The sequence below is a fragment of the Plectropomus leopardus genome, chromosome 10 (genome assembly GCF_008729295.1).
Source record: "Plectropomus leopardus isolate mb chromosome 10, YSFRI_Pleo_2.0, whole genome shotgun sequence".
Lineage (NCBI taxonomy): Eukaryota > Metazoa > Chordata > Actinopteri > Perciformes > Serranidae > Plectropomus > Plectropomus leopardus.
In genome coordinates, this window is record NC_056472.1 from 16,298,147 (window position 1) to 16,323,851 (window position 25,705).

Here is a 25,705-nt window from a genome sequence, read left to right on the forward strand (position 1 = left end):
TGGTCATTTTTTCGACATGCCAAAATATGTTTTTTTTTGATATTTTTTTGCACGTTTTAATGCTATGGCGTGTGTCTCAGCATGCTATTTTATTGCTGTTTGAGTGTTTTTTAGCTAATTTTGAGACATGTCAAATTTTGACATTTTTGCCATACTATAGCCTTGCTTTTTTGGTCGTTTTTTTTTGACATGTGCCAAAATATGGTTTTTTGGGGCAATTTTTGCACGTTTTAATGCTATGGCGTGTCTCAGCACGCTATTTTATGCTGTTTTGAGGTGTTTTTAAGCTAATTTTTGGGACGTGTCAAATTTTGACATTTTTGCCATACTATAGCCTTGCTTTTTTTTGGTCGTTTTTTTTTTCGACATGCTAAAATATGGTTTTTTGGGGCAATTTTTTGCACGTTTTAATGCTATGGCCTGTCTCAGCATACTATTTTTGCTGTTTTGAGGTGTTTTTAGCTAATTTTGAGAGACATGTCAAATTTTGACATTTTTGCCATACTATAGCCTTGCTTTTTTTTTTTGTCATTTTTTTTTTTGACATGCCAAATATGTTTTTTTGGATATTTTTTGCACGTTTTAATGCTATGGCCTGTCTCAGCGCTATTTTATGCTGTTTTGAGGTGTTTTTAGCTAATTTTTGAGACATGTCAAATTTTGACATTTTTGCCATACTATAGCCTTGCTTTTTTTTTTGGTCATTTTTTCGACATGCCAAAATATGGTTTTTTTGGATATTTTTTGCACGTTTTAATGCTATGGCGTGTCTCAGCATGCTATTTTTGCTGTTTTGAGGTGTTTTTAGCTAATTTTGAGACACATGTCAAATTTTTGACATTTTTGCCATACTATAGCCTTGCTTTTTTGGTCATTTTTTTGACATGCCAAAATGGTGGTTTTTTTGGGCAATTTTTTGCACGTTTTAATGCTATATAGCCTGTCTCAGCACGCTATTTTATGCTGTTTTGAGGTTTTTTTAAGCTAATTTTGGGACGTGTCAAATTTTTGACATTTTTGCCATACTATAGCCTTGCTTTTTTGGTCGTTTTTTTTCGACATGCTACCAAAATATGGTTTTTTGGGGCAATTTTTGCACGTTTTAATGCTATGGCCTGTCTCAGCATACTATTTTTGCTGTTTTGAGGTGTTTTTTAGCTAATTTTTGAGACATGTCAAATTTTGACATTTTTGCCATACTATAGCCTTGCTTTTTTGGTCGTTTTTTTTTCGACATGCCAAAATTATGGTTTTTTGGATATTTTTTTGCACGTTTTAATGCTATAGCCTGTCTCAGCATGCTATTTATTGCTGTTTTGAGGTGTTTTTAGCTAATTTTGAGACATGTCAAATTTTGACATTTTTGCCATACTATAGCCTTGCTTTTTTGGTCGTTTTTTTTCGACATGCCAAAATATGGTTTTTTGGATATTTTTTGCACGTTTTAATGCTATGGCGTGTCTCAGCATGCTATTTTATTGCTGTTTTGATGTGTTTTTAGCTAATTTTGAGACGTGTCAAATTTTGACATTTTTGCCATACTATAGCCTTGCTTTTTTGGTCGTTTTTTTGATGTGCCAAAATATGGTTTTTTTGGGGCAATTTTTGCACGTTTTAATGCTATGCCTGTCTCAGCACGCTATTTTATGGTGTTTTGAGGTGTTTTAAGCTAATTTTGGGACGTGTCAAATTTTGATATTTTTGCCATACTATAGCCTTGCTTTTTTGGTCGTTTTTTCGACATACCAAAATATGGTTTTTGGGGCAATTTTTTGCACGTTTTAATGTTATAGCCTGTCTCAGCATACTATTTATTCATTGCTGTTTTGAGGTGTTTTTAGCTAATTTTGAGACATGTCAAATTTTGACATTTTTGCCATACTATAGCCTTGCTTTTTTGGTCGTTTTTTAGACATGCCAAAATATGGTTTTTTGGATATTTTTTGCACGTTTTAATGTTATAGCCTGTCTCAGCATGCTATTTATTGCTGTTTTGAGGTGTTTTTAGCTAATTTTGAGACGTGTCAAATTTTGACATTTTTGCCATACTATAGCCTTGCTTTTTTGTCGTTTTTTTCGATGCCAAAATATGTTTTTTTTTGGATATTTTTTGCACGTTTTAATGCTATGGCGTGTCTCAGCATGCTATTTATTGCTGTTTTGATGTGTTTTTAGCTAATTTTGAGACATGTCAAATTTTTGACATTTTTGCCATACTATAGCCTTGCTTTTTTGGTCGTTTTTTTTGATGTGCCAAAATATGGTTTTGGGGGCAATTTTTGCACGTTTTAATGCTATAGCCTGTCTCAGCACGCTCTTTTATGGTGTTTTGACGTGTTTTAAGCTAATTTTGGGACGTGTCAAATTTTGACATTTTTGCCATACTATAGCCTTGCTTTTTTGGTCGTTTTTTCGACATACCAAAATATGGTTTTTGGGGCAATTTTTTGCACGTTTTAATGTTATAGCCTGTCTCAGCATACTATTTATTGCTGTTTTGAGGTGTTTTTAGCTAATTTTGAGACATGTCAAATTTTGACATTTTTGCCATACTATGCCTTGCTTTTTTGGTCGTTTTTTAGACATGCCAAAATATGTTTTTTTGGATATTTTTTGCACGTTTTAATGTTATAGCCTGTCTCAGCATGCTATTTATTGCTGTTTTGAGGTGTTTTTAGCTAATTTTGAGACGTGTCAAATTTTGCCATTTTTGCCATACTATAGCCTTGCTTTTTTGGTCGTTTTTTCGACATGCCAAAATATGTTTTTTTGGTTATTTTTTGCACGTTTTAATGCTATGGCGTGTCTCAGCATGCTATTTATTGCTGTTTTGATGTGTTTTTAGCTAATTTTGAGACATGTCAAACTTTGCCATTTTTGCCATACTATAGCCTTGCTTTTTTGGTCGTTTTTTCGACATGCCAAAATATGGTTTTTTGGATATTTTTTGCACGTTTTAATGCTATGGCGTGTCTCAGCATGCTATTTATTGCTGTTTTGAGGTGTTTTTAGGTAATTTTGAGACGTGTTAAATTTTGACAATTTTTGCCATACTATAGCCTTGCTTTTTTGGTCATTTTTTCGACATGCCAAAATATGTTTTTTTGGATATTTTTTTAACGTTTTAATGCTATGGCGTGTCTCAGCATGCTATTTATTGCTGTTTTGAGGTGTTTTTAGCTAATTTTGAGACGTGTCAAATTTTGACATTTTTGCCATACTATAGCCTTGCTCTTTTGGTCGTTTTTTGACATGCCAAATTATAGTGTTTTTGACCATATTTGCACTTTCAAATGCTATGGCGCATCCTTATGAGGTATAATAAGTGGTTTTCAGCCATTTCATACAACATGTCAAAATTTGAGAATTTTCTTCATACTATACTATGCGGTTTTTGGCAAATTTTTCAACGTCCTATAATTTGACCCTTTGTCCTTTTTTAGGCCCTTTTTCAACATGCTATGCTATGGCCCATCTTTATGAACTGTAAGTGGTTTTCTGCTATTTTTATGACATGTCAAAATTAGAAATTTTTTCGCCTTACTATACTATGCGGGTTTTGGCCCGTTTTTTAACATCCTAAAATTTGACTTTTTGTCCTTTTTTGAACCCTTTTTTCAACATGCTATGCTATGGCGCGTCTCGTCGTTAGGTATAATAAGTGGTTTTCTGCCATTTTTACAATATGTCAAAATTTGAGATTTTTCATACTATACTATACCATGTGTTTTTTGGCTAATTTTTCAATGTGCTATAATCTGACTTTTTGGCCGTTTTTGGGCTCTTTTGTCAACATGCAACACTATGGCGCATCCCTATAACGTTTAATAAGTGGTTTTCAGCCATTTTTACATGTCAAAATTTGAGATTTTTAACCATACTATAGCATGTGGTTGTTGGCCATTTTTTCAACATGCTATATTATGACTTTTGGGGCTTTTTTTGGCCCTTTTTTCAATATGCCATGCTATGTTGCATCTCAACAATCTATAATATGTGGTTTTCAGCCATTTAGTGGACATGTCAAAATCTGAGATTTTTCACAATACTATACTATGCATTTTTTCGCCATTTTTTTGTTTTTTTGGGACTTGTTTGGCCCTTTCTTCAACATGCTATGATATGGTGTTTCTCAACAAGCTATGATAAGTGGTTTTTAGCCATTTTTTAGACATGTCAAAATTTGAAATTTTTACTATGCGGTTTTTGGCCATTTTTACCACATGCTATATTTTGACTTTTTGACCTTTTTTTTGCCTTTTTTTCAACATGCTATGCTAAAGCACGTCTCTTGATGCTATAATAAGCAGTTTTCCGCCGTTTTTTCAACATGCTTTATTCAGATGTTTTTGGCCCTTTTATTATACCATGGCTCTATAACCTATTATACGCTTTTTTCAGCCATGTTTTGGACATGTCAAAATTTGAGATTTTTCGCAATACTATACTATGTGGTTTTGGCCATAATCTCAACATGCCATTTTCTCAAAATGCCATTTTATGAAGGTTTTTGCCTTTATTGGTCCTTTTATCGACATGCTATAGTATGACATGTCTCAGCAAGCTATAATATGTGGTTTTCAGCCATTTTTTAAAACATGTCGAAATTTGACATTTTTCGCCATACCATACTATGTCGTATTTCTTTACATGCTATAGTCTGACGTTTTTGGCCTTTTGTTTGACATTTTACACTTTGAAATGTCTCTACAAGCTTTGATATGCGGTTTTTTAGCCATTTTTTAAACATCAAAGTTTCAGATTTTTCACCATACTACACTATGTCATTTTAAGAATATTTTTCAACATGCTATATTATGAAGTTTTTGGCCTTTTTTTCAACAAGGCATACTGTGAAGTGTTTCTGCAAGCCATAATAGTTCGTTTTCAGACATTTTTTCAATATGTCAAAATCTGCAGTTTCTCCACAGACTATACTATGTCATTTTCAGCCTGCTGTACATCGTTTTCGTCATGCTATATTGTGATGTTGGGCCATGTTTTGACATGCTATATTATGAGGTGTCTCCACAAGCTATAATATGCGGTTTTCAGCCACGTTTTAGACATGTCAATTTTTAGATTTTTCGCCAAACTACACTATGTTGTTTTCAGACATTTTTTCGAATCGCTATTTTATGATGTTTTTGGCCTTTTTTTCTGATATGCTACATTATGAGGTGTCTCTACAAGCTATAACATGCAGGCAGCAAGCGACTGATTGACAAGTGATGACATTTGACAGGTTGCATCAAACGATCCTGGTTTGGGGAGAGTCAGGATTTTTTTAAGGATTTTGAAAATGAACATTGAGTATTAAATTCCGTTTATGAGCTTAGATCTATATTTTTACTGAAAATTTCATAATATTTTTTTTTCTGCTATTTTTTAAAATAATTTTATAAACCTCTTACCCTCTTACCCTCTTACGTACCTCCACATAAGGGGTAGTAATACAGGCACTACAGGTACTACTTTCAGAAACAGTGGTATAGTATGTCGTCCAAAATATGACAAAAAAGTCACACTATAGTTTGTCAGCCAAAATATGACAAAAAAAAGTGATTGTATAGTATGTAGTCCAAAATATGACAAAAAAGTCACAATATAGTATGTAGTCCAAAATATGACAAAAAAGTCACAATATAGTATGTCATCCAAAAATGACAAAACAGTCTTGCTATAGTATGTAATCCAAAATATAAAAAAGACCTAGTACAGAATGTAGCCAAAATATGATAAAATAAATTAAAAGTATAGTTTGTCCTCCAAAATTGAAGATGATTGAAAAAAGGATTAGTATAGCATGTTGTCCAAAATATGACAAAAAAGTTATAGTGTACTGTGTCGTCCAAAATATGACAAAACAGTAATGGTAACGTCATAGAAAATTTGATAAAAAGAAAATTTTAGAAAAAGTAATAGTATAGTATGTCATCCAAAATTGACAAAAAAGTTGTAGTACATTATGTCGTCCGAAATATGACAAAAAAGTAATAGTATAGTATGTCATCCAAAATATGACAAAAAAAGTCATAGTACAGAATGTGATCTGACATATGACAAAAAAATAAACACTACAGCACGCCGTCCAAAATATGACAAAAAAGTGTTGTACAAAATATTACAAGACAGTCATAGTATAGCATGTCGTCCAAAATTTGACAAAAACATCAGAGTAGTATGTTGTCCAAAACACCACAAAAATTATAGTGTAGTATGTTGTCGAAAATAGCATAAAAAAGCCACAGTTTAGTATCTTGTTTTCAAGAGCACAAAAAATCATAAAATACTATTTCCTCCAAAATAGCATAAAAAAGCCATAGTATAGTATGTCCTCAAAAATAGCATGAAAAAGTCAAAGTATAGTATGTCATCCAAAGTAGCATAAAAAACTCACAGTATATGTTTTTGAAAATAGCAAAAACAAAGTCATTGCATAGTATGTTATTAGATATAGCATAAGAGTCATAGTATAGTATGTACTATGTATAGTATGTGTCAGTATAAGTCTCAGTATCGTACGTTGTCCCTAACAGCATGAAAAATTGATAATACAAAATTTTGTCCAAAATAGCATTAAAACGTCATAATATAGTTTGTCATCCAAAAATATTGAGGAAAAAAGGGTCGTGGTATAGTATGGCATCCGAAATAGCAATAAAGCCATAGAATTTATACCGTCTATAAAAGCATTAGAGAGCCATAATATCATAGCAAAATCATTATAAAGTTATGTCCATCGACTGATTCATGGTTCTAGATAATGCAAACCAAGTTTCCAGCAAATCCCTGTAGCCAATTATGAGACATACATTTTTTTGTTCTTGTGGGGCTCTCAAGTGACAGAATATCCCAAGACAAGTGTTTTAAAATACATGACTTAAAAACACATTACTATGTTAAAATGTCTTTGATAACTTTATATCAGCGATGAAAATAGATGATACTGCCAAATTTTTAGAATGATAGGCCCAATGATCTGAGACTGGTTTGGGAAGGTAGGATTTACAGAAAACTGAGAAAAAGTAGTAAAATGTTAATATTCCAAGCATGAGACCCTTAAAGCAAAGGTGCGGATGAAGTGAGAGATTAAAATGGTGAAAGAATTTTGACAAGCCATTTTTGAGATAATCGCTTAAATGTAAAGTTGATCATCACCGTGAGGTTATTGAATGTCTTTTTTTTTCTCAGTAGTTGGTGGAATTTGCAACCAGCCTGCCAATTTTGCTGAGTTTTTGTCTTGCAGAAAAAAGAAGAAAAATAGAGACAAAGACAAAGACAAAGATGAAGAACAGACAGAGAGAGTAATCTGAGCTTAAACAATGGGGCTCCAGCAGCAAGTGTCGTCGCTTGGACCCCTGGTCATCTTTAGGAGCAGACCCTACAGTCTAACATATCAATTGTCAAACACTTTTGAGGAAATTGCAGGCTGATTGTTACTGATGAAATCTGGATTATGACAGTATATGGTGGGTTTACTGCACACACAAGTGCCAGAAGAGTTTAAATCCGCCAACATGAGAAAAAAAATTCAGCCTCTTCTTTCACTTAGTTCAGCCTTACCTTGTGTTCCAATGATTTCCATGTGGAGATGTGCCAGCCCACTGGCGATGGACAGAGCGAGGACAATCATGCCTTCCAAGGAGACTGTGTACCTGTTCAGGTAGTCATACAAGGAGCCATGCTCATGGTACTCTGACACCAACCACAGCTGAGTCCACGAGCCATTATCTGCAGAGCAGGGTGAATATAGAGCCACATTGTGTGAGATGAACTTGATTAAATTTTGGTTTGTGTATCTGAATCTGATACCTTTGTTGTCAGCAGCAATGAAGCCCAAGATGTTCTCATGTCTGAGCATAATTGTCTGATAAATCTCTGCTTCACGAAACCACGACCTCTCATCCCTGGAGGAGAAGATCTTCACCGCCACATCCTCTCCTCGCCACTTTCCCCGCCACACCTCCCCAAATCGACCTTTTCCAATGGTCTCCTGCAGGACAATAGTCCGAGCTATTGTCCGCTGTACCAGCAGTGGCAGACCTGCAAGATACCAGCAAGACCATCAGCTGAAATGTAAACTATTCCATTTTACGCCTTGTTAAGTTTAGTGAGTCATTACATCAGTTAAGCCGGCTGCTGGCGTCTCTCTTACCTGACCCAGAGCCCGACGTGCTCATGTCATAGATGAGATCTTTGAGACATTTGTCGGGGGACATTAACATCTGGTTATCCAGAGGCTCCTCTGGGTCCTGCTTGTGTGCTCTGCTGTAGGTACAGCGGTGGCCCTGCACAACAAACACACCCAGCAGGATCCCCACACACAACAGGCAGGAGGGCACCAGGATCACCACAGCAAGCTGCAGCCTGCCCCAGCTGGGCTCCTCCAAAGGCCTCTCTGATAACACAAACACACACACGATTATGTTAGGCCATTACTGTTTCTGAAACTGAACTCTTAAGACAAAGAATCAGTAGAATGAGAGGAAAATTGCCATTATATACGCCATGGAGCCTCCCATGATTGTTGCACCCTCTGGTGGTCATTATAGATTATTCTGAGTTGTGTACAACGGAGTACAGAATATTTTATCCGGGATAAGAGTCAGGGAGAAAAAAGGGAAAGCTTTCTGTGACCCAGCTGCTAAGGGTGGCCCACAGAGGCTACTGTTTCATTCTACAAAAAAAACTTCTCTCCTGAAAATGGTGTGAGTAATTTCTTTTTAGTATTCAACCACTGCAAAAAGAGAGGGAAAGCATGGGTTAAAATGAGTAATGCTTTGTTTACATGAATCGGGCAGACAAACAGACAGCAAGGTTCGGATGGCATGGTAAGAAAACAAACAAACTGTCCATTGGAAAGGTTGACTGGTAAAACGTAACACACGACGATATGATGCTATGTTGATGATGTATTGTTTACCAAAAATGTAGATAGAAAAATATAGTAAAATATAGAAAAAAGGATGATTTTGTATTCATTATTTGAAGTAATTTTTCTAGTAATGTCCACTGCTTTTCCAAATTGCCCATGTTTTCTCTTTTGTGAAGGAGCTACATAACATTTGGTTGTAAATGATAATGTGGGTGATGGCAAAAATTTTAAATATTTTAACTTTGAATGCCAATGCCATCTACCATTACCTTTGCTGGTTACTCTGCCAGCCTCAAATAATGTTACTATCCTGCTCTCGTGCACTAAAATGCCTGATTTCCATGTAAACGCAGCATAAAGCAGATTTTTGGGAGCACCCATACACCGCAACCATTTCTGTGGGCGGGCCTGCCAGTGATGCATAACTACTGCTGAAAGATGCTGAGGTACCTTATTCCAACGAAACATTTTCCTCACCTTAACACAAGCTCAGCAAAATTAAACCATCACCCTGTCGACAGTCTTAAAATTCAGAGAGATGGAAATTTTACATTTGGCAGATGTGAAGCTTTGTCTGCCAAAAAATTCATTTTTCCAGAGCACCAGAAATTTCATTAGTGCACCTACCAATCAAAAGTACTTATCAATCAAAAGTAACAAAAACAGAGACAAAAAATTTTAGTGCCAAGAAAAAGTAAAAATCTAAAAGGTTTTGTTTCTTAATTTAAAAAGTAACCGATCAACAACAGGTGCACTCTGGGAATAAACTGTGGGTTTGGGGAAACAACCTAACCTGGATTTTCTATCTCTGACCTTCTTTCTGTCTGTGGATAGACAGAGAAAACCTGGACACAAACAAAAATAGCAAAGATGGTGGGCGCTGTGATAATAAGAGATTTAAAGACACGTTGACAGTGAACACTGGAATAGCATTGAAGCATACAAATTATTTGTATTTCCCCAGAATATAGAATCATATTATACAGTAGGTCTGGAGAAATACAAAGGGTTTTGACCTAAAAGTAACTTTGGATGACAGCTGAAGCCTCATAAACAAGTATACATAAACAAAGCCAACTTGAGAAACCCAAATTTAATCAGGCTCTGAACCTCCAGGCTTTCCATCCTCTCAAATCCCCAAAGCGTGAAATGTCCTCCCCAGGAGTGCCTCAAACATGCAACATCTGCAAATGACCCAATGTGCGAAGCAACACGTCGCGAACTAAAACACAGTTTCCTAAGAGATCCTTCGCCTTTTACCTAAATACATATCTAACCATGTGTCCAAATGAAGGGTGCAAAACAAGAGTTTTCTCTCCTCTGGCCCAGTGGCAAAAGACCTTCTACAAACTGCAACTGTTGCAGTTTGTTGACTCTGAGGAGACTACATAGGTCAAGGAAGTAATCTCAGCAGTTGTTTCCACTTTTAAACTGTTTTTTGACACAACAAATGCTTGAAAAGCTGTTAAAGGGTAACTTTGGTATTTTTAAACATGAACCATATTTCTCCATGTTTTTGTGTCTAAGTGACTAATGTGAACAACAGTTTTTGAATTGAGCGAGATGGGCGCAGCGGCCTGCAACAGAACTGGCTGCAATGTAACATTAACGTGTCCACTAAAAGTGCTTGTTTTTGCCACTGAGGGGCTCAGATTATCATTACCAGTGTTTGACAATATATAGAAAGGGTCGCTACAGAGATAAATCTTTTGGGTTAATAGTAAGATTCTTTTTGTTTAGCCACAAACAGCCCAAAGATTGCGATCGCCAAAGCCGCCAGACTCTATTTTTTTTTTTTTAAATCACTTTCTTATATCAAAACAGACTTGATTCAAAATTAATAGACACAAAATAACTGTCTTGGTTCATCTTTCCACTTTTCCAATAATTGCCATATCTGGTTTGGTTGAAATAAACCATTTAACTAACCTAGTTAGATGTGGAAAATATGCTATACATGGTTAAATTACTGTCTGATGGGTTTAGCAATAGCAATATCAGCTGTTTCTGGTTAAACAAAAATGATATAACCTCTTTAACAAAAAGGTCTATCTCTGTTTGGATCATTTCCTTAATGACATCATATATATATATATATGATAACAATTTTAGCCTGTCAGTGGCAAACAAAGCACTTTGAGTGGGCATACTTTGTGTGAATGTGCCCTGAGTGGTTACACTGCAGCTGGTTTTGCCGCTGCTGGCCGTGGTGGTCTGGCTGAATACTGGACAACTTAAAAAACGTAATGTTCCTATTAGTCACTTAGACACAAAAACATGGGAAATAGTTAGAAAATACCTTGGTTACCCTTCAAAGGACATTATACTAAAGTTTAGATACAGCTATACATAACCACAAACCACTACCTCTAACTTTACCTTACACCTTTAGATACATTCTACACTTCCACTACTTGTAATGTATAGAAGTGACAGCAGGTGCAATAACAAATGATAAGTCTTTGTGTACAGAACATAAATACCACATTGGATGAGCTTACATGATGATATCTAGCAGAGCAGTGGAGCAGATTGATTCTGGTGTCCTAATAAGAGTCGGCACCATCAACAGCCTCAGGGTGCTGCCCTGACCCAGCTCATCAACAGTCCGCATCATTTAACATTTTAAACCCTCTGTATCACCTCCACATCTGATTTGGACTGCTTATAGACAATATCTTCTAATGTTTTCTTAGTTTTTTATTATACATTTGTGTCAAAAAATAAAGTACAGACTAAAGTTTAACACAATCACCAAGAGTAAAAATAGTCAAAAACGTAAATATTCATGAGGGGGAAATTGAAGCTGTTGTTGTCTTGAATATGGCCACCAGAATTAACAGCAGTGTTTCCCTTTAGTGCAATTAATTTGGGTTTGTTTTAGAATTTTGTATTTGACCTTTCTGAAAAAAGCTGGTCTGCAAACTAGAGCTGAAACTGGCAATCAATTAGCTGATCATCACACAATAAATCTGCAACAACTTTCGTAATCAATTAATCATTAAAGTAATTCATTTAATACAATATGCGTATTAGCTATTTTTCGTCATTCTGTATGATGATAAACTAAATATCTTTGGGTTTTGGACTTCTGGTCGAACAAAATGTGACATCTGAAGACCTCAACTTTGGCTGTGGGATAGTATACATTTTTCACCATTTTCTGATATTTCTTTTAAAATTTTAATCAATAATTCAGGAAATAATGGGGTCATTCAACAATGAAAGTGGTCAGCCAGTTATCATGAGAACATAAATGCAGCCACAAATAAATTAAAGAAATGTTTTTCAGGTTCATAGTGAGCCAGTAAGAATCCACTCAGTACTGGGAACTATGACTTGGTTAAAATGAAGCTTCCTTTTTATATTCTTAAACCTGCACTAATCAATATTTTCATACGAACAATGAGTCAAACGACTGTGTATACTGAGTAAATGTTTGCTCGTTGTTTAGATTGTATGGCCATTAACTTTTCTGATTTAGTTGGTTTAACGGCAGGTGGACAAAGTTAAGGACTAACTGGCGAATGTCTCGGACCATTTAGCAGCTAAAAGAGATTTACACGGGAGTTAGTGGAGACCAAAAACATACTGTAGCTACAAAAAGAGTAAATATTGCATTTACAGATTAACCATGCAAACTTTGACATAATATGTCAAATGTGTTTGTTTTTCAGCACAGTATGAAGTTCTGTCCCAAACTGGCCAAATAAAACTGATTAATGCAGCTTTAATAAATCTGATTTACATTCTTTATGAATGATCCATTTTACACAGCCCTATACAGCATTCAAATTGCCATGAACTTAAAGTGAATATTACAATCAAAAAGAAAAAAATGAATTTATGTGTTGCATCAGTGTAACACAACCAATGTTCAGTGTTACTCTGATCTCCTGGTGTTTTCCAATAGTCTATCCACAGGTGTATGTAATCCCCCTCTGCTTTAAAGCCAAGTTCCACCCAGCACACCCACGAGAGGCTTTTAACTTTCAGTAGGACAACATGCTTGCCTGAGTATTTATTTATAAATCAGTGGAGGGAGGGGGAGGATCAGTAACTGCCGTCCCTTTGCCTCTGCCAGATTTGTTATGTCACAGGATCTAGTAGGATCAGCATCCACCTCGTCTAGCCGGGGCCAGAATGAGTGGGAAATCCCACTCTGATTGGAGCGGTGCTGCTGTCGAGTGAATACTGTAAATACTGAGCAATGTGACATTGTCTGAGCAACTGTCTGAGGGCATGAATCCATCTGTCCTCTATTAATTTATTTCCTAAAATATTTATCTTCGATTTGAAAAAAAAAAATTAATTAAAGACTACAGGAGATAGGGACAAATTTGCATCATTTTGACAGCATCATATCGGCTGTACCTGGGTGCAGGTGCAGAGTCTCATTGTTGCAGAAGTCAGTGAAGCAGCAGTTCCTCTTGGAGACATTTCGGGAGCTGTAGCAGAAGACCTGGCCCTTCATTTCAGAGGGTGACAGGCAGGACTTGACTGTCTCCTCCTTCCCGTCAATCAGCATCACAGAGTTCCAGCAGGCACCGTCTGCCGTCGTCTCACAGGTGTGGTTGGCGCAAAGCTGGCACACACACCTGAGACCTGAAACATATTACATATAGACACTTCAAGACACCACTTAATTCATTGATTTGTGAAATCACTGAGAGGGAAAAGAACACGTGACAAACAGCTTCATTCACAGACTACCATGGTGAGTGGTCTTTAACTCTTTAGACGCAGGATCCTCCTGTTATGTAAGCAGGTCCATGCTCTTAGTCGGTCTGGAGGTGGAGGTACCAATGTAATGCCTCTTAGTATAACACCCAGATAATCTTGTGTTCCTCTTGGAGCAGCTGTCATGCTTTGTTTGATAAGAGTGTGAGTGATTGATTAGCAAGCTTGCACTGCCTTTCCCTGGAAAAAACTGCAAGTATGTTACATATTATTCAATTAATGTATTCAGGAGCTCAAATGTATAATTACATTACCCATAATAAGGTTATTAAATAGCTCAGTGTTGAAATATTAACAAGATTATAAAGTTGTAAATGTATTTATCATGAACTCCACTAATGTAACAGCAATTTTTTTCAATATTTTGAAAAGTTTTCAAGATTTGGTGGCATCTAGCAATGAGGTTGCAGAAATTAAACCTCTTTCATATGCCAAGTGTGTAGGCCCGAGGAAAGAGCCCCCCGGATATATTGTATTGCATCATATTGTACAGAGGTAATAAAGGGACAAGCAAGTGTATTTTTTTATAAAAATGGTGAATGTTTAAATATATGCCCTGTGTGCAGATAGTGGTTTATATGCCAATGAGTTACAGCTGGTTGCAACAAAATGAATCCCCAAAGGTATTTTTCTCAGGGGGACTACTACAACTAATACAAAACGTCTTGTGACAGTGTGTCACCTCTTTATTCCTGTCACTTTCGGTGCCTGTATTTGTCATGTATGAACAAACATGAACATTTCTTTAGGCAACTTAATACTAAGGAAGTCTTAAATAAACATTTGGTTGACATGAGACTAGAAAATCTGGATATAGTTAATCCCTGACAACTGTTGAGAGGAACACTTGTTTTTCTGGCCCATTGTAAACCTGCAATGAATTGCTCTACTTTTAAAGTTATATGTTCTTAAGCATTGAGTGTGAAGCCCATTTCATCGATTTTTTTAATATGTCCTCATTAGTAGTGACAGTTATGGAAGGAAAATTGTTATTCACATTGGACATGTCAAAGGAGATATTATGAGTCCGTACAGATGGAATTATATAATGAAGAGGAATGACAAGGATAAAAAATGAAGGAAACACAAGCCAGACACTGCATTCCAAAATAAAGTGCTTATGATAGAAAAACTTGTCACTTGAGCTGATGATTATCTGTAGTGTCTCCCAAAATTCTGTATACAACATTTAGAACATTAAAATAGCTGAAAGGACTATTTGCCGTGTAAAGATGTGGTGGAGTAATGGTGTCCTGCAGAGAAAGTCATGCTTCCTCAATGTGTGTTGTACTCATAGACTGTGTAAAATAATGGACATAGTCACCCATTAGTTTGTAGATTTCTGTTTTTAAGCCATGAGATAGGAATTTTGGTCGTCGCCATCTTGGATTTTTGGAGCCGGAAGTGACCCAAGGTGAGCATATTTAGATTAATTTAAATGGGAAATCAGCTGGGAACTCTAGTTTTTAGCAAATGCCACTCATGAAGGAATAAATAGTGCATTCTAAGGGACTATTATCAGTCACAGGTTAATATCATTGACTATTTCCAGGACCAAGATGATGTTGTATTGACTTAAAATAATCAGTAGTGCTTATTTTAATAAAGGAACATGTCACCCGGCTCAGTGGTGTGGCATACATTTCAACGGGATAAATTCATCATGAGTTTTGGTCTTCTAATGTATTGAGAGTTAAAAAACAGAGGATAGATAACCTAATAGTTTAAAGGGCTTTTCAAGGCTCCACCAGCCGTAAAGCAGACATCTTGACAAATCATCCTGCAACAAAGATCAGGAGTTTAGTTCAAGGGGAAGCCTGACAGGAATATGACAAAAAATGTTCGTTTACGAAATACCTGAGAGTTGCTTGGCAACAGCTTTCTCAGGGACAGTGTTTTATTAAAGTTTGAATGTTATCTCTGTAACTACAATATAACAAGGTTGGCATGTTTAAAACCTTTTTAAAGCAGATGAATGACTGAGCACTGGCATGTGTAATGTGTTTAATGGCATCTTGAGTTATGTATGGTAGTAGGGAAGTAATAGATTACATTTTTCTCCATTGTTTATTATTGTTATGAAAAAAATGACTTGTTTTTTGGGAATAGGGGACATTAATTCCCAAACTGTGTTCATTTTGTAAAATACATTCTGAAAACAGTGTTGTGCTTTAAAAGCATAATCAGCAAAATCACATAATGGTGTCTTTTAAAAAAATGGAACAAAACCCTACATCAAGGACAGCAAAAATAAAAACAACAAACTGCACAAAGACAGCTAGAAACCAATAAAACAGAATGAATTGGATGTCTAAAAACACAGTTCAACTACGGAGAAAAATAGTAATGGAAAAGCTTTAAGCCTTGATGAGTGATTAATGCAATCTCTTTTGAAATCTTATCTTTTGTATCTTTTTTTCTTTTTTAGACATGGTTTAGTAGATGGAGCAGTTATGTCAGGGATGGTTTGGTCACAAATGACTGAATCATCCAGGAAAAAGAATATGATATAATATAAACTTGGAAGTCTGGGCTTCCCTGCTTATGCTGCTGCCCCCGCGACCCGACCCTGGATAAGCGGTAAAAAATGGATGGATGGATGGATAAACGTAAAAGTACAACTAAATATATGCCTGAATTTCTTTCCTGAAGTGCTAAATTATAAGCGTGAATAGGGATGAGTTGTAGGGATAATTTAATTTTAACAACCTTGTAATCATTCAGATCGTTCAGGCTAAAATCAGTTTCTTTTACTAATTATCGCAGACATCTTTCAGTGTTATTATACTGTTCAATTTATAAGGGTTAAAGCAATGATGTTAATGTTAGTACCACTTACATAATTGGTTATCACCTCACGTTCTGCACTGCAGATATTTATGTTTGTATGTATGTGTCCAACACAGCAAAAATAACCCACCCCAGCATCGCCCCAAACTCAGCATACCCAAAGAAATAAGTTGGGGCACTTCTGATTTGGCTGAGACTCAGGTTGAATGATGTCCTAGAATCAGGCCAGATAAACTGTACTGCTTCCTGCTGCCAACACAGCACTGCCATCACTGGGATGTATGTATGTATGCATGCATGTATGTATGTATGTGTGCATGTGTGCATGCGTGCATGCGTAATATGCAAGTATGTATAACTTTTTTTTAAGTGCATAGGTTGTTGGTGCGCTGTGTGTATGTCTGTTAATGTATACTCATTTGCATCCAAAAAAAACCTCAGAGTGACATTATATGTGTGGTTTTAATGGTTCTGTCTGGAAGTCTTCTATTTTTACACTTTAATTGGTAGTCCTTAAACCTTTATTGTTTTTTGTCTACTGCTTTTATTCACTGCTCTATTGCTGATAGTATGTTACATCTCTTCCATTCAAATACAATATGATCAAAAATATAAAAGTACATTGCTAAAAGGATTGTACTTGAAGAACCTTTTTACTACATTGGTCTTCAGAATTGTGATGGAAAGCACTTCTCATGCTTCATATTGCAGATGATGCTCTTTTATGGAGACATTGAGTGCAAACCAGTACTAATGCAGTACTTAGAAGATCCCTCCAATAAACTCTGTACTTTTCTTTTACCTACATTATTCAGCTTATTACCTTGTTAGGGAAAAAATAGTTATTAGCTGAATTTGTGTGTTCAATTATATTTAATGAAAAAAAGTACTAGTGAGCTTCTATCATTTACTGTACTGAAAACAAGAAATGCCGGGTGACTGACTCAGCCTTCAAAACTTTTATCCCTTGTACAATTAACCCACTAACAGTTCCCAAACACCTTCCTGTCAAACAGATTCATGTTCCACTTTTTCTAAAGTTAGTGTTAATGTCCTTTTCTAAGACTGAGCCATTGGTAGCCAAAGACGAAGGGAAAGGGTCCGCACACAGCAAACACTGCAGTCTTCAACTTTATCAAACAGACAAGCGTTCAGTCACACACCCATTTATCAGGACACACACCAGGACAAACACAGACAGTAGGTAAAAGTCAGGTATAGCACGTGAGTGGGTGGTGGCATTTGTAAATGAGTTTCCTGTGGGTGCTGGCAACACAAGGTATTTTTACAGTAGCATAACAGCCTGCAGATCACAACTTGCAGTATCAATTAGGACTGCACCTAATGATTATTTTCATTAGCAATTAAAGGTTTCTTTAACTGTAAGTTAATGATGAAACATGCAAATCACACTTTGCTAAAGCTCACTTTGTTTTTGTCCGACCAGCCTTTCAAAACTCTAAATATTCAGTTTACTATCACATAAATTTAAAAAAAAAAAAAAGCTGCAAATCCTCATTTGTGTCATTTATGCATATATTGTTTGCATCTATTAGCACCTTACTGTTTGAACCTTACCAACCTATTTTTGTTATATTTTGCAGCTTACTGTCAGCTAGTTTTATATTTTCTAACTGTTTTTTTACATTTCCTAATTTATATTCTGAACCTGTTGTCTAGTTTATATTTAGTTTTAAATTGCTACATAGGCCTATTGTGTTTTACATTTGCTGTACATTACTTATTGCATGCTTTGCATCTGCATTCCTCTAACTTTGTATCGCAACTGCTGCACAGCAATTCCCCTCAGGATAAATTAAGTTTTTTCTTATCCTACCTTTAGCTGGAAACCAAGAGAGATTAAGACTTTTTCTTGACTAAACAACTTCAACTCAAGTATGAATTAAGTCAAACTAATTAACGTTCTACCACAAAACAACTTAAATCTTCAATAACAGGTAAGAGTCTCTAGGAAAGACCTTTCAAAGTTCAGTGAAGTGTAAATAAAGCAATCCTGGTGTATGAATCTACCAAACATGAAGTCTAAAGCTGACAGCACTCTGCTCTCTGAACATTTGGTTTAAATCTAGCCTGCAAAACTATTTTTCAACCAAGCAACTCCCTGTTTTAATTTCTGAAGAAAGTTATTTTGGAAAATAAAAAAAAACACATGGTCTGTTTTAGGTTAGGTGTTAGTATGTGACATAACATGGAAAAACAGGTTGCTCATGGGAGCTTTGATTTTCTTTAAATAACTGCATTCAGAGCTATAATGTCAACAGATATTAAGCCTATTTAAAATCTTTATAAAAAAAAACCAACTATCTATCTATTTTATATATATATATATATATATATATATATATATATATATATATATTATATATATATATATATATATATATATATATAGCTATATTCTTTTGGTAACCTTTAAATGTACAAAGGTGCAGGGTTTTGTTTTTTTTTTTTTGTTTGTTTGTTTGTTTGTTTTTCACTATTTATTGGTATGAAATAATGATTGCTTCAAAGTTAAATTTCATTTATGGTGTTTGGTGACATAACAGCTTTCTGGGCGATTTTAAAAGTCAACTGAATTAACTACCCACCTTATTAAACAATAGATCTAGAATCAATTTTAATAACTCATATAAAACCTTACAACTGTGTACTTAACAAATGCATTTGATTATGCAAACTGAGTGAGTGAGGAGCTGTCAGCCACTATACCTGCAGTCAGCTGGGCGACACACAGGAAGATCCACGCCGCTTGAAAGCTCTGCTTCCCGGGACGAATCATGGCAAGAGCCGCATCTGCTCCGTCTCCGTAACGCACCGGTCACACAGCTACCACGCTACAGAAAAACACAACATTGTTCATTGCTGGAAAGTCCGTCGGCCGTGCACCCCGTACAAATGCCTCGCACAGTAACCGCGGGAGGAAACTGTAAAACGCAATGAGCGGTTTGCTCCGCCTCTGTTGACTGGAATTTAAGAGGATTAGCGCTGCAGACCTCTGATAAAGACATGTGAATGAGAAAGTGTGTTGCACATCCATTTAACTGCTGCAGGTCCAGCGAAACACACCAACTCCTGTCTGCATACTGATTACATGCATTTCCTCAATTCACGGAGGTGTGTGCATGCTTACTGAGGAAGGAAACCAGGTCAAACACACCCACTGAACACCTAATATTTGCTGATTTTTATAAGGAGAGAATTAAAAAAAACTACAAAATCCCAAATTAAATGTATACATCACGTGGGTAAAGTGACTCATGCAGCAACAATCTTTTGAATATCTCTTTATTTTCTCTTAATTTTCCGGTAAGAGAAAAAAAAAAAAAAGAGAAGTCAAATTCAGACGCACCCCACTTGATCTTAAGTGATCTATTGGCAAAGGTAACACTATACAAGGGCAGGTGTTGTGCGGTGTGAAATGACTGACAAATGCCCAAGACTGGAGACATGACACCAAAAAGGTTGTAGGAAGAAGAATTTCTGCAGAAGTAAAATTGATGTAAGCCCATTGTAAAATAAACGTAAATGTGATTTTAGGGAGCTGTATTGACATATTAAACTTAAAAGTATGCATGCAAAAAGGGTTTAAAAAAATTGAATTTATAATAATTAAAATTAGAAGGTAAATAGAAGGAAAAGCTGCAAGTCTTCATACAAATGTTTCTGCATGGCACATGGCTTACACGATTATTAAGTGTTGGAATTTAACTGTCTAAATAATGGAGTAATTGTTTTAGCTGCAGGTATATCTTGACATATGATTTGTGAGCACAAAAAATAATTTGTGAAGTAAATTTACCCAAATTATATATTATATTCCTGCACTGTTCAGCAGAGGGACGTACAGTCACTGAATTTACAATAATTGGGATCAGTGGACCATATATTGGAGCCCTTTAGCCCTAAAAAATAATAATTTAAATTTCCCTTAAATGTAAAACTTATTCTTCCCTGAGATGAGCAACAATTTGTGGTCTGTGAAAACGAGATGTTTTTCTCTTACCTTGGTGACAGTGCTCTCCACCAATTGTGAAATGTTGTCTCACCTAAGACGAGAAAAAATGAGAAAACACATTGGTGAATTGATAATAGATACTAACAAAATAAGAACAAATATGAGCAAAAACAAGAAGAGAAAATTTGTTTGTATATTGTTTCTTGCATGAGGCTTATTGAGACAATCCCATGGCGAATAAGAAAATTAGTGATTGTGTAACCTCAGTTTGTCTTCTGGGCACTTTAAAATATAGTGTTATTTTAATTACTTAAGTCATCATACTGATTTATGTTATGTTATGTATGTATTACTGTGGAAAAATGAATTGCCTATTGTAGCAGAATGAATTCCACACTGTTAAAATGAATTATTACATACAGTAATTATTCCTTTATCATTAATAGCACTTGAAATGTTATTTTGTTTATATATTTTCCTGTGTGCCTTCAAGCTGCTATTTCATGTCTCCTTTACCTCAAGTAAGAGTAACTATAGTTCCTACCTGGCGTTGTTTTCTAGGGACAGAAATTGGATGACAGAGTCGGGTTAACACGTGCTGCAGTTTGAGATAAGAGTGAAGCTGTGTGTGAATTAAGGAAGCTAAAACAAGAGAAATTGCAGTCCACTTGAGCCAAAATGACTGGAGAACGCTACCAAACAAGAAAGTAGGGTTAAAATTGTTTTAGGAAGTGCACTGACTCTTCTCCAACTTCTTGTGTACATACCAGTGTGCCTGTAAATGGTCCATATTGACATGAAGGTTTATTAACCTGCTTGTGGGCCCGAGGCCAAGAAAGTTGCTGCTGTGCCGCTATTGTGTACCTATCTCCTCTTAATGCCAATCAGTGCACACATAGGATTATAAATGGATCAGCCAAAACATTTCAACCACTGACAGGTAAAGTGAAATAACTCTGATTACCTCGTTCATTCATGTGGCTCCTGACCCCCCCCCCCCCCCCCCCTCAGTGAACCCCCATGGCACTCCCAAATGGCAGTGCCCCACCCCCCATACAGCAGGACAATGCACCACACAATACCAGAAAAACTGTTGAGAAACACTCCTGTGGAACATGACAAAGAGCTCAAGACATTGACCTGTCTTTCAAAGTCCAGAGATCTCAATCTTATTGAGTAATTGTGGGACATGCCAATTGCCCACCTCAAAATCCACAGGTCTCAAAGAATCGCCAACCAGTACTCCTATAGTGGAGTAATATCTGCCTTGAGTTTTATGGGTTAATTAGTTTGTCATAATTTGACTTAACACAACTTCATGTAGGGATAAGTGCCATGTGAGCCCAATATAAACCAAAAATAATGAAGCTCTTAAATCTGTCTCCTCTGCAAAACAGGGCCGAAAGATGAGGTAATAATGCAGGACCCACCTGTATTGATTCTGTGCTTGAATGGTGCAGCTTCCCTAGCAAATGTGCACTTAATTGAACTACCAAAACCAATTCACAAGTTTGTGGCCCCTGAGGGACTGGCAGTTGTCTGCTTGGCCTGGCTGGTAATCCAGTCTATTTTGCACCCCTCTGGCCATTACATTTCCTCTCACTGGATGTGAGCAGAATTCAGGTCAACAAAACTAAAGAAACCAGCCTGGGCAGATACTACTTATAACATCCCGTCCCAACGAGCAGAGAGCAAACACTGTCAGTACTGTACATTAAACACAGTGCAAAGGTTACAACTCGACGCTCCTGCGCACAAGAAGTTATTTATGTGATTGCGTTGTGTTCCTGCTGCTTGAGGCTCCATAGCAACAGCAGGTGCCAATGTCACCAAGGAGAGTGATTGAGTGAGCTGAGTTTACATGAACAAAACAAGCACAAAATGTACTTTTTTTTTTTTTCTTTTTTTTTTTTACACGTTTTCAAAGCAAAGTTATGCACTGCATTGAATCCAGTAACCCTGCCTCTGTTGTGGGTTCTGCAAACACAACTAATACTGCAATCTCTGCTTACTGTACCAATTGCAACTGTTGAAATGTAAAAAAAAAAAAAAAAAAAAAGGTTAGGCAGGCAATCATCAGCAGATTACAGAAATACACAGCATGTATATGAACCCAGTAAAGAACCTCAGTAGGATTTTGAAACTGTTGGAGTCAAACCTTGGTGCTCTGTGGGTACAGGGCGGATCAAATTACACTGAATATAAAGACAGTCTGCATTGAAGGTCTGACAGCTGTTGATTCATGCAAGCAGGGCGTCTCAGCACTGTCAGACATCCACTGTTAGTGTTTCTATCATCTGGCCCATAACTCTTGTGGCATATTAATCACTCTGAGAACCATCAGGGGTGCAGTTTCTGTTTGACATCTGCCAAGATATCTGCTGTGCACGCAGGTTCACTTTACAGCTGGCAAGGAAAAGGCCTGGGCGTTCGACCTTTTAGAAATGAATATGAATGAATTTGTTGTATTATTAGCGCAGATGTCAAGGTTTTTGCAGTACGGAAATAGATTATTATTATATGTTCATTAAAAGTGTATATTAGTAAAAGTATTCAAGGTAAACTATCAGTTGTACCTCTTCAGACAAAACAACGCTAAAACAAACTACAGCTGAGAATGATGGGAGAGCAATTATCATTGCTGGTACTTGGTCATTCACAAACTGTATAAAAATAGTAGCCACCATGACATCAACATTTGGTTTGTAGACTCCGATTTTGAAGACTTGAGTTTAGCATTGCCGCCATCTTTGACTTTTGGAGTCAGAAGTGACCATATTTAGATCAGTGGGTGAACTGTGGATCTGACTGAGAACCAGAGGACACTATACAGAAGAAAGCCTGTCACTCAAAGCTTCCCCGCCATTTATTATTTGTAACTTTATGCCTTAATCAAATTTAAACAGATGTGTTTTATGAAAATTCAATTCCTATACAGTTGAAATTAGCTATAGAGACCAAAACATTTGTTTTTGTACCAGGCTGTAAACATGTTAATTTCTGCTGGAAAGTTGGACATTTTAACATGGGGGTCTACAGGGATTGGCTTGCATCTGGAGCCAGCCAGAAGTGGTCATTCAACAAACAGCAGCTTTTAGCACTTTAACGTTGGCTTTATTTTCCAGCCACCGAGGTTGCTACTTGGTTATAAAGCAAAGTATTGGTCAAACTTTTAATTTCGCTAGACGAAAAGTCAGGGGATCACCAAAGTGATGACAACTATTCCCCTAGAGGGACATGAATAAACACATCACATTTTATGACAACAGTTGGCGAGGCATTCCACTTAAAACCACAAATTTAAACCTAATGGGAGCCCTTTAGGAAAAGTCATGGAAACACCAGGGTCGGTAGGATTCATCCTCTGAGGAACACGAATTTCGTCACAAAATTTCACCTTAATTCATCCAACAGTTGTTGAGATATTTCAGTTTGATGAACCAGCCGACTCACCAACTTCACCACTCGACCACAGCATGGCTAAATAAATCTATGAGATAAAGCATCAGCACAAATGAGACAGATAAAACACATTTTTTCTATTTAATTCATATAAATCACTAATTGATATAAAATGTTAAAGAAATAAAAAAAAGGCTGAAGTTTGACTTCATTTACTTGACAATGCACGCGTTAAGACAGTATACAGGCTTTACAGGCTTACTTACAGGCCTCTGAAGGAACAGAGTTCAGTACCTAGCAGATATTTTATTTGTTCTTTTAGCATTTGTCTCTGTAAAGCTGAAGAAACAAAACATAGAACAAGTACATAATTTGATGTAAAATTCATGGTGATATACAAAAGGTTTGCGACAGAGTACCTTCAGTCGGACATTATTTCAGGAAAAGAACAGTACCATCGATGCAGCTGTACAACAAAACGTTACAAGGTTGGTGAAATCCCGAGAAACTTGTTCGGCCAGCATTGTAAACAGAGGTGCATGACACGCAAAGTAAAACATAACACTGTTTGCTATGATCACTGTTAAACAGAGTATGCATATTAAATTGGCAAGTTTTTTCCAAATGAATCCACCGTAATGCACATAAAAAATGCGGTACAATTAAAGAGATAAAGTGAAATTGCTAATATGTTCAGACAGTTTTTTCAAACTAAAATATGTGTCAAACAAAATCTGCGGTTCTAACAAAAGCGAGCCTACTGAAATGCCCAGGTAACAGTTTCTTCCTTGAAGAACATTGCTAACAGTCCAGTTCCTATGTCATAAGTTGAATAGATATTTTCTTATTTCCAAGACCATTGGCAGTCTCAGAAATGCCCGGTAAGCCATCTTTGGATGCCAAAATGTGTCCCGCCAAGTGTTTTTAAAATAAATATAGGTATGTGCCACTATAAGGGCACTGAACCCATCAAGTCTCTTGTCTTGTGATTTTCTCTGGGATGGTCCACCCCCTGGATGTCGTCAAAGGCCTTTATGTGTGTCTGCCTCTTCTTCTTGAGGCAGGCTCAAATGTCTGTTTTGATTTTGTCCAGAGAGTTGTCGATCTTTGTGAGTGTCTTTTTGATGCGCAACGCTGTTAATCTGGCTGATGGATTCTGGTACCAGCATTCCTTCATGAGTTTAGCCATGGAGGTTAAAGTCTGAAAATATTAACATATCAACCAATTGGCATATTGCTTGTCAACATTAGAATATAACTGAAATGCTTTAATTTCTGGGTGTTGAAAACATGCAGGTTTAAATTTTGTTACTTTGAGATTAATTTACGTATTTTTCTCGGACCATACTTTCCCACGTTTTTGGAACAAGAATTCTTGAGATTGGTTCAGTATTGAGCGAGAGCAAAGCAGGCTCCAATGCTGACTCTTGGGGCATGAGTGCACTCTCAAATTACGTACTCTTAAAGTGCTTGTTTTTGCCACTGACAGGCTCAGATTATTGTTTAAAGCGTCTGACAACATTGAATTGTGGATTCCTACAGAGATAGACCTGTTTGTGAAAGAGTAACATCCTTATTTTAAACATAAACAGCCACGAAATCGCTATCACTAAACCCACCAGACTCCAGTTAAATAAAAAGACATTTTTTCATTGTAAAACACACTTCATTTAAGGTGGACAGAAACAAAATAATACTCACAAAAACCATTTTGGTTGCTCTTTCTTTTATTCCGACATTCACAAATTCTGGTTGGTTAAAATAAACCCTTCATTCACTCGGTTAGATGTGAAAACAGGCTGGCACTATACATGCTAAAATTACTGTTTATTCATAGGAGGTCTGGTGGCTTTGGTGAAAGCAATTTGGGGGCTGTTTCTCGTTAAACAAAAAGGATCTTACTCTTTAACAAATAGGTC

The 25,705-nt window shown here is 36.4% G+C and overlaps 2 protein-coding genes across 2 annotated transcripts in view; both read right to left on the minus strand.

The window, feature by feature from the left end:
- Positions 1 to 19,208, minus strand: part of LOC121948880 (activin receptor type-1C) — a 43,203-nt gene extending 23,995 nt beyond the window's left edge. The window contains exons 1-5 of the mRNA XM_042494406.1: positions 19,139 to 19,208; positions 13,253 to 13,483; positions 8,159 to 8,401; positions 7,816 to 8,046; positions 7,567 to 7,734 (exon numbers count right to left, since the gene is read on the minus strand). Of these exons, the coding sequence (XP_042350340.1) occupies positions 7,567 to 7,734; positions 7,816 to 8,046; positions 8,159 to 8,401; positions 13,253 to 13,483; positions 19,139 to 19,208 (943 nt within the window). The remainder of the gene's footprint in view (positions 1 to 7,566; positions 7,735 to 7,815; positions 8,047 to 8,158; positions 8,402 to 13,252; positions 13,484 to 19,138) is intronic.
- Positions 19,209 to 23,962: 4,754 nt separating this feature from the next.
- Positions 23,963 to 25,705, minus strand: part of LOC121949010 (activin receptor type-1-like) — a 32,535-nt gene continuing 30,792 nt past the window's right edge. Inside the window, exon 12 of the mRNA XM_042494594.1 lies at positions 23,963 to 24,987. Coding sequence (XP_042350528.1) covers positions 24,853 to 24,987 — 135 coding nt within the window. The 3' untranslated portion in view covers positions 23,963 to 24,852. The remainder of the gene's footprint in view (positions 24,988 to 25,705) is intronic.